Source organism: Nicotiana tabacum, chromosome 6 (genome assembly GCF_000715075.1).
Source record: "Nicotiana tabacum cultivar K326 chromosome 6, ASM71507v2, whole genome shotgun sequence".
Taxonomy (NCBI): domain Eukaryota; kingdom Viridiplantae; phylum Streptophyta; class Magnoliopsida; order Solanales; family Solanaceae; genus Nicotiana; species Nicotiana tabacum.
Genome location: NC_134085.1, coordinates 120,116,653 through 120,135,292, shown reverse-complemented (window position 1 = coordinate 120,135,292; position 18,640 = coordinate 120,116,653). Strand labels below are relative to the sequence as shown.

General features: G+C 37.4%; 1 protein-coding gene across 3 annotated transcripts; it reads left to right on the top strand.

Annotated features, from left to right (window-relative positions):
- Positions 1-10,105: 10,105 nt before the first annotated feature.
- On the top strand, positions 10,106-15,494 carry LOC107821933 (protein YLS7). Of its 3 annotated transcripts, none has more exons than XM_075255256.1 (4): positions 10,106-10,126; positions 10,790-11,595; positions 12,377-12,651; positions 14,418-15,494. In XM_075255256.1, exons 2-4 carry the CDS (start codon positions 11,040-11,042, stop codon positions 15,222-15,224), a joined length of 1,638 nt encoding a protein of 545 aa, XP_075111357.1. In that variant the 5' UTR covers positions 10,106-10,126; positions 10,790-11,039; the 3' UTR covers positions 15,225-15,494. The 3 variants fall into 3 exon arrangements, with proteins under 3 accessions (XP_075111357.1, XP_016503889.1, XP_016503888.1); XM_016648403.2 differs by lacking the exon at positions 10,106-10,126 and adding an exon at positions 10,152-10,528 and having other exon boundaries at positions 10,800-11,595; XM_016648402.2 differs by lacking the exon at positions 10,106-10,126 and adding an exon at positions 10,152-10,528.
- Positions 15,495-18,640: the final 3,146 nt, after the last annotated feature.

The window sequence follows — 18,640 nt, the reverse complement described above, 5'->3', positions numbered from 1 at the left end:
GTAGTCCTATAGGCATCCGCAGGCCTTGACGTCCCTCTTTATCTATTGTTCATATTTCTTTCATGTATTTCCAAAGACATTGTTGTATTTATTTCTTTTAAACCTTATTTGTAGTACTCTTAGATCGTCTGTGAAGCTGTGACTCCAGTTCTAGGTAGTCTTGTTTAAATAGTTGTAATAGTTATACTCAGTAATTTTATTATTTTTCTTCTGCTTGATATAAATTTCGCTGTCCTTAAGTTATTGCTCATAATTTCTTGTAAAGGATTAAAATGGGTAAAAAGGTAATTTGTTCAATAGTCGGCTTGCCTACTCACATTAGTAGGCGCCATCAAGACTCCCGAGGATGGGAAATCCGGGTCGTGAGACTTTCACTTTTGCTCACTATCTTCTTTACCGGTATGTTCTAATTTCAATTCAAGTTCTAAAACAATGTGGTTCTTTTATTGCTTTAGTTCATCCTGTTTCTAGTTTGCTTTTACTTATGTTTTTGCTGTGAAACTTGCAGGTAATATGATTACATGATTAGCATGTTATGTACTCCCCTTCCTTAGGATCAATATGAACATGTTACCCCTCCCCTTTATGTAGTCTGCACTCCGAAACTTGTATGGTTCTGGGATTGATCAAATCATGTGGATCCTATACTGAACTCTTTTAAGCATTGTTGATTCTGTGACTATGTCTAAACAATGTTTTTGAGCATAATTCCAAAGACTTCTGCCTGCTGTGTGTTTACCATTATGTGTTTCCCCTATCCCCAATTCCCATTTACCCATGTATGAAGGCTTGTGGTGTTAAACCTTATTTGTTTTGTGTGTAATGCTGAAGTTGCTATGGTTTTAAGACTAGTCTATTGTTTGTTGACTGCCCTACTCTTTTCAAAACTATCTCATTGAAAAACTCCTCTGTTGTTTCACAAAATTATCTTTCAAGTATCTTGTCAATACTGTTTTCCTACTAAAACCTTTCAAACTATGTCGAGCACTCCCACTCTACTCCTAAGTCAATAGGTTCTGTCCCCTCTAATATGTGTACTGCCTTGGGATCCTTTTGAGAACCCTCTAAACTCTGGTATACTAAGGTTGTCCCTTCCACACTGCACTTATTCAATTTGTTACTAAGTCTAGGTGTAAGCACTGCCTAGGATCCTTGAGATCCTTAGGGAACTTTGATGCACTTAGACTATGACGTTGTCTATGAAATTGAGGCATTTGAGGCTATTAGAGGCTTTGGAAATCTGGGCCTATCTGTAGGCTCCCTATAGAATAACTTCTTATTTTCTTATTTACTTATATAATTCATTCATATAGTCTGTAATAACTTATAAGCGAATAATGGGGTAATTAGTGAAAGGGGGGGGTAGTTACATGTTTGTGGGGTAATACAGGTAGGAAGCATGCCTATAGGACTTTACAATTTGTTGTGTTTGGCTTTATAAGTAGAAACCATGCTTAGAGGACTTTTGTATCTTGTTATGTTAGAAATCATGCCTATAGGTCTCAATTGATTCCAGAATAGAAATCATGCTTAATAGGTCTTAAATCAGTTTCACAAGTAGATGACATGCCTATATGATATAATTCAATCCAGCTTCTGTTATAACAAGTGTTTACATGCTTTTCATTTGTCATCATGCCTGCAAGTTTGTGAAATCAGTATTAAAATTAGATATCATGCTTATAGGGAACAACACCAGAATTTTGCCTATAGATCTAAACTAGCTTAGTTTTAAAATAAATCAATTCGGTTAACGATTAGCTCACTTCTAAACTAGTTTAATTAATGGTCTATTTTCCTAAAACAAGTTCTTTCAAAAACTGCCTCAATTTATCATTAGACAGCATGCCTATTGGGATTAAAGAGCCCGTTCCAAAACCTGCCTTGTTTCACTATATAAAATGTAGTCATCAGTATTCCGCGTATAGGCAAGCCTGTAGGGCATTTTCAAAACTTGCAATTCTAAAATTGTTTTTGTGACTTAATGTTGTTCTGGTTTAAACAAGCTTTAAAATCAGTAGGCAACTGATAGGGTAATTACTTCTAAGTTTATAAAACAAACTACATGTTTTCTGTGTCTTGATATTCACTTAGATATCATGTCTTAGGATACTGTTTAACAAAAGACCCTTATTTATGCGTGAGTCGTGCTGCTTATGTGTATTGTTTGAAGAGGTAAACTTGAGCCTCTAATTGCTCCCTTTTATCTTATGTGCCAAAGTCCTAATTGTTCTTGCCTGTCGCCTTAGTATTTTCGCCTTTAAAACCTTAGGGGTTTGTGTAGAACTACCTATAGGTAGAGGTCCTAAAAAATCCTCCAGGACCATTAAGAAGGGACGAGTAACAGCACGCAATAGAGATCGCTGACCAACACTCACTTTAATGACCACTAAGGGGTGGGAAGGGTAGATATGGGATATGATGACTATGCGCTAATGTCAAGTGTATCCCCTAATTGAGGAGTGTTTACCAGACATTGTGTGAGGTGGTCCTATAGTCTAACCAACCTAGGACTCCTCCCCTTTTCCAAAATTCCTTTTGTTTAAAACTTTGTTTTATACAGCTTGTTCAAAATCTTTATCTTATCGTTTGAAGTTATACAATGTGCTTTACTTGCAACCTATTTGATTCAACTGTTTATTTGTTAATGGACTAATTCGTAAATATAAGTTTGGTCAGGACACAGTTGTGGACCGAGAGGGGTGCCTAACACCTTCCCCTCGAGGTCATCTCGAGCCCTTACCCTAATCTCTGGTAATGCAAACCAATCCAAGAGTTAATCACTCTAGGTGCCCTAACGCACCATAACTCGTTAGGTGGCGAATCTTCAAATACCTAATTCCCAAAAGGAAATGAGTTACTACACCCCATGAATGTCGAAACCTGGACCTCTCTCCGCGGAGGGAAAAAGGGGGTGTGACAGCCTTGTCGGCCTATGTTTTGAGTTTGAAAATGATTGTGTTGGCCTTATAGGCCCGTATATCACATGTATAAGTTTTTATAGCAGGTTGGGTCATCCTATATTGAGTATTCCCCTATGTTTATTTGGGTTAGCTCATTACGGCCCGTTTGGCCCATTTTCCAATGAAAGTATAATAAGAAAGATATGTTTTGTTGGTACTCGGTTAAGTAAGGTACCGGGTTCCCGTAGCGGCCCATTATTTTGGGTCTTAACAGTTCTTCTTGAGTAGCAAGAAGAATCGGTGACTCTTATCTAAGGACCTCGAGATGAATCATCCTAGGGCGGCTATGCATCTGGTTAATCTTTTCATGACTTTCACGTTGTCCACAACTGTGATATCTTTGATGGCTATGATTTTGTCAGGGTTGATCTCGATTTCTCGGTTGGATACCATGAACCCGAAGAATTTACCTAATCTGACTCCGAACGCACATTTCTCCGGGTTCAACTTCATATTGTACTTCTTCAATATGATGAAGGTCTCTTGAAAATGTTTTAAATGGTCCTCTGCTCGCAGGGACTTAACCAATATATTGTCAATATAAACCTCCATCAATTTTCCTATTTTTTTCTCAAACATCCAGTTTACTAGGCGTTGATAAGTGGCACCAGCGTTTTTTAATCCGAATGGCATCCCGTTATAGCAGTACGTACCATACTTAGTGATGAATGAGGTTTTTTCCTGATCATCTGGGTCCATCAATATTTGGTTATACCCGAAATAGGCATCGAGGAAATTAAGGATCTCATGGCCGACCGTAGCATCGATCATGTGATCGATGTTGGGCTGAGGGAAGGAGTCCTTGGGAAACGCTTTGTTCAAATCCTTATAATCTACACATATTCTTAATTTGTTCCCCTTTTTAGGGAATTCCACTACGTTTGCTAACCAATCCTGGTATTTAACCTCCCGAGTGGACCCTATTTTAAGGAGTTTAGATACATCGTCCTTGATGAAAGCATGTTTAACCTCGGACTGGAGCCTCCTCTTCTTCTTGACCGGATGAAATTTTGGGTCCAGTCTTAGCTTGTGAGTGGTTATCTCTGGTAGGATCCCTGTAATATCAAGGTGGGACCAAGCGAAACAATCTAGTTAGCTATAAGAAATTGTATCAGTTTTTTCCTGAGCTCGAGGGTTAACCCCGTGCCCTGGTATACCTTCTGATCGGGTAGGTGCTCGATCAATATGACATGTTCTAGCTCTTCGACTGTTGATTTAGTAGCGTCGGAGTCATTTGGGACAATAAAAGATTGGGGAACCCCATAATCATTGTCTTTATCAGTCCCTTGCTTATCCAGTTGGGTCATGGCTGATATCGGTGATTGCTATATGACCTCTTGCTTTTCACCCGAGCTTGGTTCCTTTGACGTTGTGATTGTTGATATCGAAATCACTTCTTCGACTGCAAACATCTCTTTTACAGTCGATTATTCTCCGTAGATTGTCTTAATCCCTCCCGCCGTTGGGAATTTTAAAACTTGGTGAAGAATTGAAGGCACTGTCCTCATGTTGTGGATCCATGGACTCCCGAACAGGGTGTTGTATCTCATGTCTCCTTCAATCACATAAAACTTGGCCTTCTGGATGGTCCCGGCGGTGTTGACTGGTAATGTTAGGGTTTCACATGCCATGTTGAACCCGCTCAGAATTCAGGTTGCGGGTACGATTTGATCTTAAAGACTGAGTTGTTCTACGACTCTCGACCGGATGATGTTGGCCGAGCTACCTGGATCAATTAGCCACACTTAACTCGAAATTTATTTATTAGTACAGATATTACCAGTGAGTCGTTGTGAGGCTGCACGATTCTTTCTGCGTCCTCATCGTTGAAAGACAAGGTTCCTTTTGGTATGTAATCTTGAGTTCGTTTTTCTCTTGTGATTGACACTTTGTTGCGCTTCAACATTGGCCCTTGAGGGACATTGACTCCACCGATGATCATGTTGATGAAGTGTTGAGGTTCTTCTGGTTCGGTCTGTTTGTTAGAATCCCTGTTTCTGAATTGATCATTGGCTCGGTCACTCAGAAATTCTTGAAGGTGCCTATTGTTGAATAACTGAGCTACTTCCTCTCTCAACTGTTGGTAGTCCTCAGTTCTGTGGCGATGAGTGCCATGATATTTTCACATCTGGTTGGGATCTCTTTAGGATGGATCGGATTGTAAAGGTCGAGGCCATTTGGTATCTTTGATGCATCTGATAGATAATATGATGATAGACACATCAACATTAAAGTTATATTAGATAACCATGGTACTTATTTAGGTCCGATAGGCCCGTCGAAACCGTTCTTACTCATGAGTCCTCGAGTGCTCTGACTTCGATCACTTATCCTTTCATTTTGCATAAAACTTTGCCCGGACCCATTGCTTCTTCAATCTCCATTATACGACTGGTATCGATCTCTGTTTGCCCTCGGTTCACGGTCGATATCTCTCTTGATTCTGTCATGAGTCTGACAGGATAAACGGATCCAAAAAGAGCTCTAAGTTGATCATCTTCAACTCTGATCTTTGGTTGATACCGGTTATGCACATCGACCCAAATAACAGCCGGGTACTCTATCAGATTCTATTTCAACTACTGTGAAGCCATCGAGCTTCGAACATTGAATCCTTGGGTGAAATCTTGAACGACCCAATCATCAGCGACTGACAGTAGGTTCATTCATTCCGTTTGGAACCGGGACACAAACTCTCTGAGCATCTCATTGTCCTTTTGCCTTACTTTGAAAAGGTCTGACTTCCTGGTATCAACCTTGATAGTCCCGGCGTGTGCCTTTACAAAAGTGTCTGCATAGCAAATGAGTCAATAGAGTTAGGTGGTAAATTGTGATACCATATCATAGCTCCCTTTGACAGGGTCTTTCCGAATTTCTTCAGCAAGACAGATTCAATCTTATCCCCCTTCTCCAAGTCATTCCCTTTTATGACACACGTGTAGGAGGTAACATGCTCGTTCGAGTCAGTTGTTCCATTGTATTTAGGAATCTCGGGCATGCAAAACTTCTTAGGATCTTCTTGGGAGCTGCGCTTGGAGGAAAGGGTTTCTACATAAACTTCTTGGAGTCCAAGACTTTCAATATCGGCGGCGCTGGGATTTGATTGACCCTGGAATTGTAGGTCTCTAACTTCTTGTCATTTGCCCCGATATTTTTCTCTCCCGACTCAATCTATTTTGTTAGTTCCTCGAGAATCTTCATTATTACGGGATTGGTCCCCGATTCCTTCTCATTTGATCTCCTTGAGACTGATTCAACTCTTTGAACAACTTCTTGGGATGGCTCGGGCTAAATCCTACTTAGTGGGTGGCTCTGGTTCTAGAGTTGAGCTATTGCTTCATGCTGAGCCTGTAACATTTTGAAGATCACCCGCAGGTTGATTCCATCATCCTCGCTGTTGTGTGTGCTTTGTGCGACTGATCGAACATCTCTATGAATGCTACCCTCAGGATCGGTGGGCAGATTTGTGTTGATGGCCACATGCGAGCTCACATTGATGGACTCTGCAGCCGGGACTCTGTCGAGATCGGTCGGGGACACATTGATCCCGGGTGCTATGTTTTCATTTTCACCATGGTGGCCGAACTCATTATCAACATGTATGGGTGTTGGTTGGGAGTTCGACATTTTTATCCTCTGAAATCAAAGATACTTTAAAGAACAAGCGTAAAATAGTGTGTGCTATGAAAATTTGTATCAAATAACCACGATTATCCTTAGCCACACGATAGGGGCCAAACTGTTTACCCTCAAAATCGGATAACAATTGAATTTGTAAGTGGTTTTAAGGACACATGGATTAAATTGACACAAGGCGATATTGCAATTAAGATAAAGTATGATAAAATAAATTTAAACCACACGAATTAGATAGTAACAGCCTTGGGAGGATGGTCCTCCTTTAACATGATGCACTTCGATCATCGTTGAATAAGAACATAAAGAGAAATGATAGTATATTGCTTATGAATGATTGTTACATGTCTTTTACAAATAATCAGACCCCCTTTATATAGTAGGGAAGTCCTACTTTAGGTACAATTCTATAAAGTTAAAAAATTCCATGATTTGCTAATTAGCTGATTTTCCATTGATATGAGCTGGGATTCCCGCCGTGATATACGTCTGGTTACGGATATTTTGGCCTTCTATTATCCAATCTAACAATGTTTCCTCGAGCTCATTCGGTGTCAGGGTCGGTTCCGGGGTCATGGATTCGATGTCTTTGAAGACGGGCATTCTGACCTCGTGTCCTAGTTTGATGGAACCTGAGGTCGGTCCTCAACTATTCGCGTTTCAATCCTGATCTTTCATCCAATAGACGAGCCTGATTTCGATCGTATATAGAAATACATTCTGCGTAGTTCAAAACATGTAAGTTATTTCAAGGTTTTTAAATATTAGTATCTTCATTTACAAAAGTATTAAATGTTTTGATTTTTACATTTCTATACACTATATGAAACTATATTACCCTCTCTACTCAAGTTTTACTATAATTACGTTTTATATACTCATCTCTATCTCTCAATCCGTCTCACAGGCAAGCATTCTTCTTGTCTTTTCCTTATCTTTTCCCTACCATTTTTGGAAAGAACTATTACAACAATAACAAAGGACTTAGCTGCTGAAATTTTCAATGTTTTAAATGAAAAAAACAAACTATTGCAACTTGACAGAATTTGACAATTTTACAAAGACGCTCTGTTTCGTAGTGATAAACAACAATATAATTCCAGTAATGTATAGCAAAGGGAAAGAGAGCAGTATTCCACACTTATTGAAATTCCAATAATATAGAGCTGAAGGTATTGCACAATTGATGTTCAAATTCCAGTAATGTTGTACAATTGGTGTTCAAATTGAAACTGTCAATCAATAAATCATGAAGGTGTTTGACTCTCCACCATTGATAACCATTAAAAAGCTTTGAAGCTTTGAATTCAAATTTGGGTTTTCAAAAACCATTATTTGTTTGGATTGGGTGTTATTGCAAACAATTGAGAATATTGTTTGGTGTTTATATCTCAATTTTGAGGGTGTTTTGGTGAAGATTAGACTTGATTTTGGATGAATTTCAGATTGAAACTCGAAGAAGAAGAAGAAGAAGAAGAAGAAGAAGAAGAAGACTTGACATACAATATATACGAAATTGTAGTAAAATTGTATTCTGTTGTTTATATGTATTTTTATTTAAATATTATATGAAAGTTGAACAATATTGTATAAAAATTGTATTTAAGTTGTATGATATTGTAGTTGTATATAACTGGGTAGAATAAGTAGTAAATATATAATTAGTTGTATGAAATTTGTTTTTATTATGTATAAATCAGATACAAAATACATATTGTATAAAATTTATATAGAAATTGTTTAAGTTGTATGATATTGTAGTTATATATAACTGAGTAGAAATAATGTGTGAAAGTTATAGATAAGTTCTAGATAAGTTGTAGATAATTTGTATAATATATAATTAGTTGTATAAAATTTATTTTTACTATGTATAAATCAGTTACAAAATATACAAAAGACATTGTATAAAATTTTGTATAAAATTTGTATTTAAGTTGTATGATATTGTAGTTGTATTTAACTGTGTAGAAATAATGCATGAAAGTTGTAGATAAGTTTTAAATTTGTATGTTGACATACCATATATTTTTCTTAGAGATAGAGATTTTATGTGTTTAGTTTGAATATAAATATGCAATGAAGTTTAGATTCAGTAGAAGTTCTCCTTTAGATTTTGTTAAAATCCGTCCCAAATTCTACTGTGTTACATACACTTTTTTTGGGGGGAAAAATCAACATTTGAAATTATTGGCTTAATTTACCTCTCTTATATGTTCCTTTTTCAGTTTGCTAATTTTGCAATTTATCTTTATGTGATACAAAAAATCAATTTGAGATTGGAGAAAAATACTCTCACGGAAAAAAGACGAAAGCATTTGAAAGTCTATTTACCAGAAAGTAGAGAGGTTTCCACTTTTATTCCGGCATCTTATTTAAACGTAAACTCATATCCATTCCCTCTTTCTAAATTAAAGATCCAGCTCTGTAGTGACGGTACTCAGAGATCTAAGGGATCAGATTCTCTAAATCCCTAAATATAAGTTCAATCTGGAGAGAAGAGGGGAGAGATGAGAGAAAAAAGGAAATGGGTTTAACTAAATCCCTTAATTGAAGGCACTAATAATGGATTGGGAGCCTTTTAAGGTGGAATGCATATATTTTGTAAACAAAACTTGTGTAGGTAGAGTAATTTAGTAAACATGAATATTTAGGGTAATAAAGTTTCTAATAGTGTATAGGAATAAAAAAAAGCATAACTAGACATATGTATCATAAACGAATTTCTTATATCTAATGATCAACATGAAATAAGACAAATCAGACTATGTGTACATCTTTTCTCGTTGTTAAGCAATCAATAAAATATCGTAGAACACAAACCATTGGCGAAAACTTAAAATTGATGGTTGAAAACAACAAATGCCACAATCAGAAAGAAGAAAAGAATCCTTAGGATAAAAGGTTTTAACTTTAAAATAACACGAAAGGAAATTTGGGGGCACAAACTACTAATTCTCACCGAAAGTTTATGGTAACTTTTTTTTGTTGTTGAAATAAGCTAAACATTTCCTTCCAAACAATAAAAAATTTCCTCCATATTTTAGGAGTAATTTGGAGTCTTCCAATTTTTAGGACGACTTACCTTGATTTTTTTAATTCTAAATTAAGGTTTTTTTTTTTCATTCAGAATGCAAAGGAGGCATTATTTTCAAGAGGATTAAAACGTAGCATAGAGAATTCTTAATTAAATTTGTTAAGGACATTCATTAATAATAGGTGATGATCGTTAACTAAAACTAAAATTGACAAAATTTCTCGTTTCTACCAAATGCATAACGTATAGACATTTCCTTTTTCACGCCTAAAGCAAATTCAACGGATATAAGAATAATTTTTCTTTTTTTGGAACCCAAAGTTGACATTGATTATGATTAATTAGTATGAACTCTAAACTTAAATTATACTCCATTAATTAATGCAATTAAAGTTTTGTGACGACACACATGACGCGACAAGAAAATACTCCTACAATCACATGTGGTATCCAATCTGGATCCACACCTGGCATCCTAAGATTGACGATGGTTAGTAGGTTTCCTAAATATGCCGACAAAATTTCAATTTGCACATCTTTTATTAGAAACTTTACTTAATTCTGTATATTTAGATTTTAGGCAATTAGATTCATCTGAGAGAGCCGCTCATTCGATTTATCCCAGATCCTATATAAATATTTGATATTACAATCCCCATATATAAATGCATCTCCCGATCCGATAATACAATTCCTTAATTATTCTTCTTATTTTTACCTGGACTCCTGATATTCCTTTAATTTTACTCCAAAACTTTGACAGTAACTGAGCTCGCCGGCGATTCATTGCTGGGGACTCGTAAAATTTGCGGTGTATTTTCAAGATTCCTTTGTGGGTTTGCTTTTCCCAGCATTGAATTTTACCTCAATTGTTGGTTCACGAGTTCCTGCGGTAAAGATAGCTCTCGATATCTCTTTTATTCTTTCTTATTAGAAAAATTATAGGAAAATAAGACGGTTCTTTGGGGTCTGAGTGGTGGATTTCGTGGAAATGAAATAAAATTAGGGGGGCATTTTAGGATTTTATTAGTTTCGTAATTTCATCTTGGTTACCCACACAAGTGTTGTTGCTTGCAAGATTGTATTTTTTCCCCCTTTCTGATATGAATTTACTGGAAATCTTTATGTTTTTGCTCATTCTTTGCAGTTTCAGTTTTCTGCAGGTAATGAGGTGGACTTGATGTTCAGAAATTGATTGAGAATTGTTTTGTATATTTGTTGCTACAGAAGTTGCTTTTAAGGCCCAGTTTTCTGGCAATTGATAGCTTCAGTACTCTCAATTGGACAAAGATTCAACTTTTTTTTTTGTTTCTTTTGGTTTGGGAGAATTGTGGTTCATAAGCCATAAACCCCCCATGTTTTCTTTGTGGATCTTGTAGAAGTTGCTATACATTAGAGAAGCTATGTCTACTTTTTCATCTAAAGATACTTCTACATTGTCCTATCCAAAGTCACTTTTGTCTATTGTAACTACAGTAGGAGGCCTTGCTGTGTTTTTAATCCTTGCTTCCTCGTTTCTGGTCTCTCAACCTATTGGGGCTGCTGTCCACGAGTATTTTTATGGTGTACACCATCTGGATAGGGTAACATTTGATGGCGATGCAGTTATTAATGATACAGCAAATTTTAATCCTATAGCAGTAGAAAACAAAGAAAATGAAAATGGAGTTGAGGATGAAAAGGACCAGACTTCCAAGCCTCATGATGAAATGAAAGAGTCAGATGCAAAGGGGGAATTAACTGAAAATTCACCCCAAACGACTGTTTTGTCAGAATCGAATAGTTCTGTGGCTCAGCCACATCCTAAATCGAAGGAAGAAGATGGGGAGAGTAACAATTCTAGTTTGCCGGGGGAAACGAAAAATGAAGGGTCTCTTTTGTCCTCTGATACCCGTTCGGAGGATGTGAGGTCTTCATCTACTGGATCCAACGGCATAAATCAGACTAAGCTAGATCCAGGTTCAAGTTTCATCCTTGTCTTTTATAATCCGTATCTTGCTCAAATCTGCACAGCAGCACATTTTCCGTTTCTTTATTAGAGCTCATGAGTTGCTTTTCTGTTTTCTTCTCTAAATAATTAAAGCAAGCAGTTATTTCCCTTGATTTCTGAGTTGATGTTAGATCTCCTTATTATACAAATTATTCGTTCATGAAACAGATTGGGGAGTTTGAAAATTAATAATTGTGCTTATGGAAAACAAACAATTCCAGGATAGCTTGAAGAAAAACTATTGCTACTTTGCAGCCTATTCCATCCTTAGTTTTGTGGTTTGCTGTTATATCCTACTTTTGCTGCTCCCTTCTTTTCGGGTCGCTAACGTAAATGAGATGCATAATTTGCTGCACACTAGCAAGTAGGGGGCGGCAACTAAAGAGGTAGCGATCAGAATGCTTGGTGTTCACTTTCCATCCTCTTGATATCTTATTCTAAATAGCTAGTCTACTGGCAGATGGATTTGAGCAAACTCAGTACAAATGGCATGTTTTGTGTAAGTTACTTGTATATATATACTACGTTTGTGCTGCTCCTGTTACACGTGGATGAAATAGGACCCTCCTGTAATTTTTTGAGACAAACGGAAGATTGAATAATTGAAGTTTGTTTATTCTTGATGAAATTTTTATCACAGCGGTATTTAGCTTCAAATTTTTTGGCTAGCTGTATGCAAACTTTTTGCTAAACCCAATACTTTGTGATAGTGTTTGAAACTCTTAACATCTATCTTTGTCAATGTTGCAGAATGTGATCTGTATCATGGAAAATGGATTTATGACCTGACCGGACCATTGTACAGAAATGACTCCTGCCCCGTCCTGACACAGATGCAGAACTGTCAAGGAAATGGAAGGCCTGATAAGGATTATGAGAACTGGCGATGGAAACCTGCTCAGTGTGACCTGCCACGATTTGATCCAAAGAAGTTTTTGGAGTTAATGAGAGGAAAGACTTTAGCTTTCATTGGTGACTCAGTTGCTCGCAACCAGATGGAATCAATGCTGTGTATCCTTTGGCAGGTGACTTTACGCTCTCTTAAAAATATACAGTAGTTTGGTAGTTCTGGAGCATGGCTTAGATTAGCTATTGAGATCTTGATCCTTTTGTTACGTTGTGCAATTTTTCCTTTCTTTGTCTAGTCTTTTAATTTTTCAGTATCTTAAAGTTTCTTTTCTCTCTATATTGAAGATACCAGCTATGTTTCCACATGAAATTTCACAACTCTTCTGGAGTTCGGAGAAAGTGCTGCTATTTCTATCTCTTTCTTTGTTAAGATTAAAAGTTCGATCCAATTCTTGGACCTTATCTGCTTAGTTCTTTTTTCTGCCTGCTTATTCTTCCCTGTGCATGATCACTCTCTCTGTTTATGGTCCAGCGGACTTGTTTTATTCATTTTCATTAGGGACACAAAGGGCTTAACACATTGAAGTTGAATCTACCTTATTGTGAAAAAACTGGGTTATTGTTCATAGTATATAAGTTACAGTTCTCAGCTCCTGAAACAAGGACAGGTTGTAGTCACATTTCCCCAATTTTTACTCCAAAATTTTCCCCTATAGGATGGGCCACGGTTCAGCTGTAATGTACTTAGTTCTTGTATTAGCATAGTCACAACATTGATATTCTCAACTCCCTAGTTTAGTTAATATCAATTAAAACATGTGAGCTTGCTTTTGTTCATTGAAAATCTGTGCTGTAGATACCTGATCAGTTCAGTATCATAAACTGGTAAACTGGTAGATGCCTACCATTTAGAAATGTAGAGGTTTATTTGGTTCACATGAGTGTAGGTTGGATACAATCTCCTAGAGTGTTGATCTTGGGGTTGTAGATTGGATACAAACTCATGCATGGGATGGGCAAACATGTGTCACAAACTGGTGATCAGGAATATTGCGGCAATCAGTTATTGTTTACTCCTGAAAAGAACCTGGAATAAAATAAACTTTCATGCCAAAGAAATAAAATAGAAAAATAATGTGGTTGTGGTGGCAACTCATGCATGGAATGGTCAAAGGGGGCCTAGTGGGAAAGTTGGATATGGGGAAGAGGTAGACAAGTTGGACATGGAGCATATATGTCGACACACCATGAACAAAGTGCCCAACAGAAGCTCTCTGCTAGCTATCACTTTAATTTTTGAACGTAAGTTTATTCTGGCTGGAATGGTCAAAGGGGGCCTAGTGGGAAAGTTGGATAGGGGGAAGAGGTAGACAAGTTGGACAAGCATATATGTCGACACTCCATGAACAAAGTGCCCAACAGAAGCTCTCTGCTATCCATCACCTTAATTTGTGAACGTAAGTTTATTCTGGCCGGATCATTGATGTTACTCATTTGAAGCATATGTCCTCTTGGTCAAGTCGTAGAAGTGGTAGTAGCTTAATTGGGATTCCAACCACTAAATGCTGTCTGTTTAATAGTGAGTTATAGTGGCTATCAAGAGTTCCAGAATTATATTCTTATCTGCCTTGTCCCTTTTTCTTGTCCTTTTCTGCTTGGAGAAGCTGATGACTACGTTTCTTTTATCCTAATTTGGCTGTTTCACGTGCATTATAGCTGTTTACATTTCAAAAAACGAAATCTTTGCCGTGAGAATATCCATAAAGCCACTTATATTAAAAAGAAAATAAAGAGATATTACCCATGAAGTCCTTAGAATCTCCCAATTGAAGTTACAGAACTTTCGACATGCTTTACGTATCTTCCCAAAGCACATGTTTTTAGAAGACAGGTGTTGGTTCATTGTGCCTCTTCATCTAATGTACTTCTTATTTTTTGGCAGTATGAAGTTCCAAAAAATCGTGGAAACAAAAAGATGCAGCGATACTATTTCAGATCCACATCTACTATGATTGTTCGGATTTGGTCTTCATGGCTTGTCAACCAAACATCTGAGCCTCTTGATTTCGCGCCAGCAGGTGTAGTTAAGCTCCATCTTGATGTTCCTGATGATGGGTTCATGCAATATATCCCCCAGTTTGATGTCGTCGTGCTCTCCTCTGGCCACTGGTTTGCAAAGCAATCAGTATACGTGTTGAATAATGAGATTGTTGGGGGACAATTATGGTGGCCCGACAAGTCTAGAAAGATGAAAGTCAACAACATTGAAGCCTTTGGAATCTCTGTGGAAACCATCCTGACTGCCATGGCAACACATCCGAATTTCAGCGGTCTCACCATTGTACGTTCTTTCTCACCCGATCACTACGAGGGTGGAGCATGGAACACGGGAGGATCATGCACCGGAAAAGTGAAACCTGCAGAGGATGGCGAACTTGTTGAAAATGGCTTCACAAACATAATGCACGAAAAACAATTCACCGGTTACACTCGTGCTATTAAGAAGAAAACCAACAAGTCCGCCTTACAATTTATGGATATCACAGAAGTCTTCGCATACCGCCACGATGGACATCCTGGTCCTTACCGGAGCCCCGACCCAAATAAAATCACAAAAAGAGGTCCCGACGGTAAGCCCCCTCCACAAGACTGCTTGCATTGGTGCATGCCAGGTCCTGTTGATACATGGAATGAGTTAGTGTTTGATCTCATAAGGAGAGACTTCCAGAGTAGACACAATGCTTCATAAGAAGGATCCTTGCCGCTAAAAAACACTTTTGTGCTTCTACAGCACAGCTACGGGAAGATTATTTATTCCTCTGGAATGGAGTTTAGCCTGTAGTTACTTTAGATCTCTTGTGGTAGCTGGTGTTGTAATCTATGTTTAGATATCCACGGTAAGATAAATCATAAGTAACACGAAATTTTCACAGGTCTCAAGTATGTGTGCAGTGATATTTAACTAAATACAAACGTTTTCTTTGCAATAAAATATTTCATATGATTTTCCCCTTGCCCATTTCGTTTTCGTCCTTTTACAGGTTCATTTAAAAGATTAGCATGAAAGACAGGTTATATTCTTTTAGTGGAAACAATTGATTTTCAAGGGCTCTTCTCTTTTGAAGACACTACGAAGAATATGGGTTGTTTGGGACCAGACAAACGTGGATTTTGAAAGTTATGATATACACAAGCAATACATAATAGGGCAGGTTATAGAATTCCAGAATGGCAACAAGTTTAACTTTGGAGCTATTTATGGTATGCATACTGTTCAAGATAGAAAATTATTATGGGAAGATATGGAAAAAACCATAGCTGGTATTAATGGACCTTGTGTGTTAATGGGGGACTATAATACTATTTTATCTAGTGAAGATATGATACAAGGGACCCCAGTACAGGAGTTTGAAGTGAAAGATTTCAAAGAGTTCATTTGGGAGGCTGGACTAACTGAATTGAGAACAGTTAGAAGGAAGTACACTTGGACAAACAATCATGTCCATAATAAGATAGACAAAATACTTGTCAATGCTACATGGATCCAGAAATGACCTGTAATGGAGGGAGGGTGTTGCAACCTAGATTTTCTGATCACTATCCTTTGAGCATATCAATTGATACTGACCAACAGAATGGAAAGAGACCTTTCAAGTTTTTCAATTGCTTGACTCAACATAAAGAGTTGCTGGACAAAAAGGGGTGGTGGAACAACAATGAACAAGGTGTGGATGAAACTCAAGATACTAAAGACCAAGCTGAAGCAAATGAATAGTCAAGATTTTAACAGTACCGGGCAAAGAATTCAAGTAGCAAGAGCAAAGTTGGAAGGGATTCAGGAACAAATGATTGGACCTGGGAATAGCACTGAAAGTGTAGCTCAAGAAAAAGAGGCAAAGCTGGAGTTGGTTAAATGGCTTGAAATTGAGGAAAGTATAATGAAGCAGAAATCAAGGATTAAATGGCTCAACCTGGGAGATTCAAATACAACACATTTTCATGCATGTGTTAAGAATAGACAAGCAACTAATCATTGGAAGATTGACTGATAGTGCAGGGCAACTACTCATGGATGCTAATGATATGGAAGCAGAAATACTAAAGTTCTACAAGCAGTTACTTGGAACAACAACAACTCAAATACCAACAGTTAATACAGAAGTAATGCAGCAAGGCTACAATCTAAGCAGACAACAACAAATAAAGCTAATAAGAGCAATAACCGAAGATGAAATCAAGCAAGCATTACAAGGTATTGATGACAACAAAGCACCAGGATGTGATGGATACAATGAATTCTTCTATAAGAAAGCATGGCATATTATAGGGAAAGAGGTGACCCAAGCTGTGATGGAGTTTTTTGAGTAAGCTGTAATGTGCAAACCAATCAACTGTACAACTATTACCCTAATACCAAAAGTGAAGAACCCTAGTAATATTAAAGAATTCAGACCTATATCATGATGTACTGTGTTATATAAGATTATCTCCAAGATTCTAACATCTAGATTGCAGGAAGTTATGCCAGATTTGATTGACAATTGTCAAACAGCTTTTGTGCCAGGAAGATTGATCACAGATAATATTATGACGAGCCATGAACTGGTCAAAGGTTATGGGAGGAAGAATATATCACCTAGGTGTATGTTGAAGATTGATATGCAAAAAGCTTATGATTCTGTGGAATGGGTATATATTGAACAGGTGATGAGGTTATTGGGACTTCCAGAAAAATATGTAAGATGGGTAATGGTTTGCATTAGTACTGTCTCATATTCAATCATTGTCAATGGGAAACCAATCAAGCCATTTGAAGCAAAAAATGGATTAAGACAGGGAGATCCCCTTTCACCATTGCTGTTTGTAATTGCTATGGAGTACTTATGTAGGTTAATGAAGCAGCTAGGAAATAACAAAGAATTCAGATTTCATCCAAGGTGTGCTAAAGTGAGACTAATACAATTGGGATTTGCTGATGATCTTCTGTTATTTTGTAAGGGAGATGTGCAGTCTGTTGTGGCATTGCATAAGCAATTTCAAATATTTTCTGCAGCTTCTGGGCTAGTGGTAAACACAAGTAAAAGCAGTGTGTATTTTGGAGGTGTAGATAGCAGGATACAGCTGAAGATAATGGAAGTACTAGGATACACTAAAAGTGATCTCTACCTTTTAGATACCTTGGTGTCCCCTTGAGTACAAAAAGATTGTCAGCAATTCAATGTGAGCCTATGATTGATAAAATGCTTAATAGAATTCAATGATGGACAACCAAGTTTCTATCTTACGCAGGAAGAGCAACACTAATCAAAAGTGTGCTGGGAAAAATTCAAAACTTCTGGGCACAAATATTCCTTCTGCCAAAGAAAATTATACAATTTATTGAGGTAATCTGCAGAAGGTTTTTATGGTCAGGCAGTACGGAACCAACAAAGAAAGCTTTGATAGATTGGGACAAACTATGCGCACCTAAGACAGCAGGGGGATTAAATTCACAAACATAGAACTATGGAATAAAGCTGCTATTTGTAAACTGCTTTGGAACATTTGCAAGAAGAAAGAGAAGTTGTGGGTGCAGTGGGTTCATGCATACTATATAAAAGATAACAATATATGGGATACTGAACCAAAGAATGCCTCCTAGGTAATTCAGAAAATATTCAAGGCCAAGACACAATTCCAAGAGGCTGGATACTTAGAGGATGATGTGAGGTACATGGACAGTTTTTCCACCAGAAAGATGTACAAAACATTACAAAGGGTCTTCCAAAAGGTGACATGGAGATGTTTAGTATGCAACAATAAGGGAATGCCAAAATGGATCTTTATCCTAAGACTAGCTATACAAGACAGGTTAGCTACTAAAGAAAGACTAGCAAGATGGGGCTTAGTTGATGAAATTTTGTGTACAATGTGCCAACGGAACAATGAAACAGTGCAACACTTATTTTTTGACTGTGAATTTTCAAACGATATATGGCAGAAGTTACTATCCTGGCAAAGGGTCATGAGAAGAAAAAACAGTGGCAGGAAGTAGTTCAATGGGCAGAGAAGAAGGCAGCAGGGAAAACTGCAGGAGCAGAGATATACAGAATGGTTTTGGCTACAGCAGTCTACCATATTTGGCAAGAAAAAAATAGTGTTATTTTCCAAAAGAAACAAATCAAT

What these genes read in the sequence shown, in the direction of transcription:
- LOC107821933 (XM_075255256.1), top strand. Translation starts at nt 11,040, where the DNA reads ATGTCTACTTTTTCATCTAAAGATACTTCTACATTGTCCTATCCAAAG. An exon ending in TCAGACTAAGCTAGATCCAG is followed by an intron (nt 11,596 to 12,376) that starts GTTCAAGTTTCA and finishes TCAATGTTGCAG; the next exon opens with AATGTGATCTGTATCATGGA. An exon ending in TGCTGTGTATCCTTTGGCAG is followed by an intron (nt 12,652 to 14,417) that starts GTGACTTTACGC and finishes ATTTTTTGGCAG; the next exon opens with TATGAAGTTCCAAAAAATCG.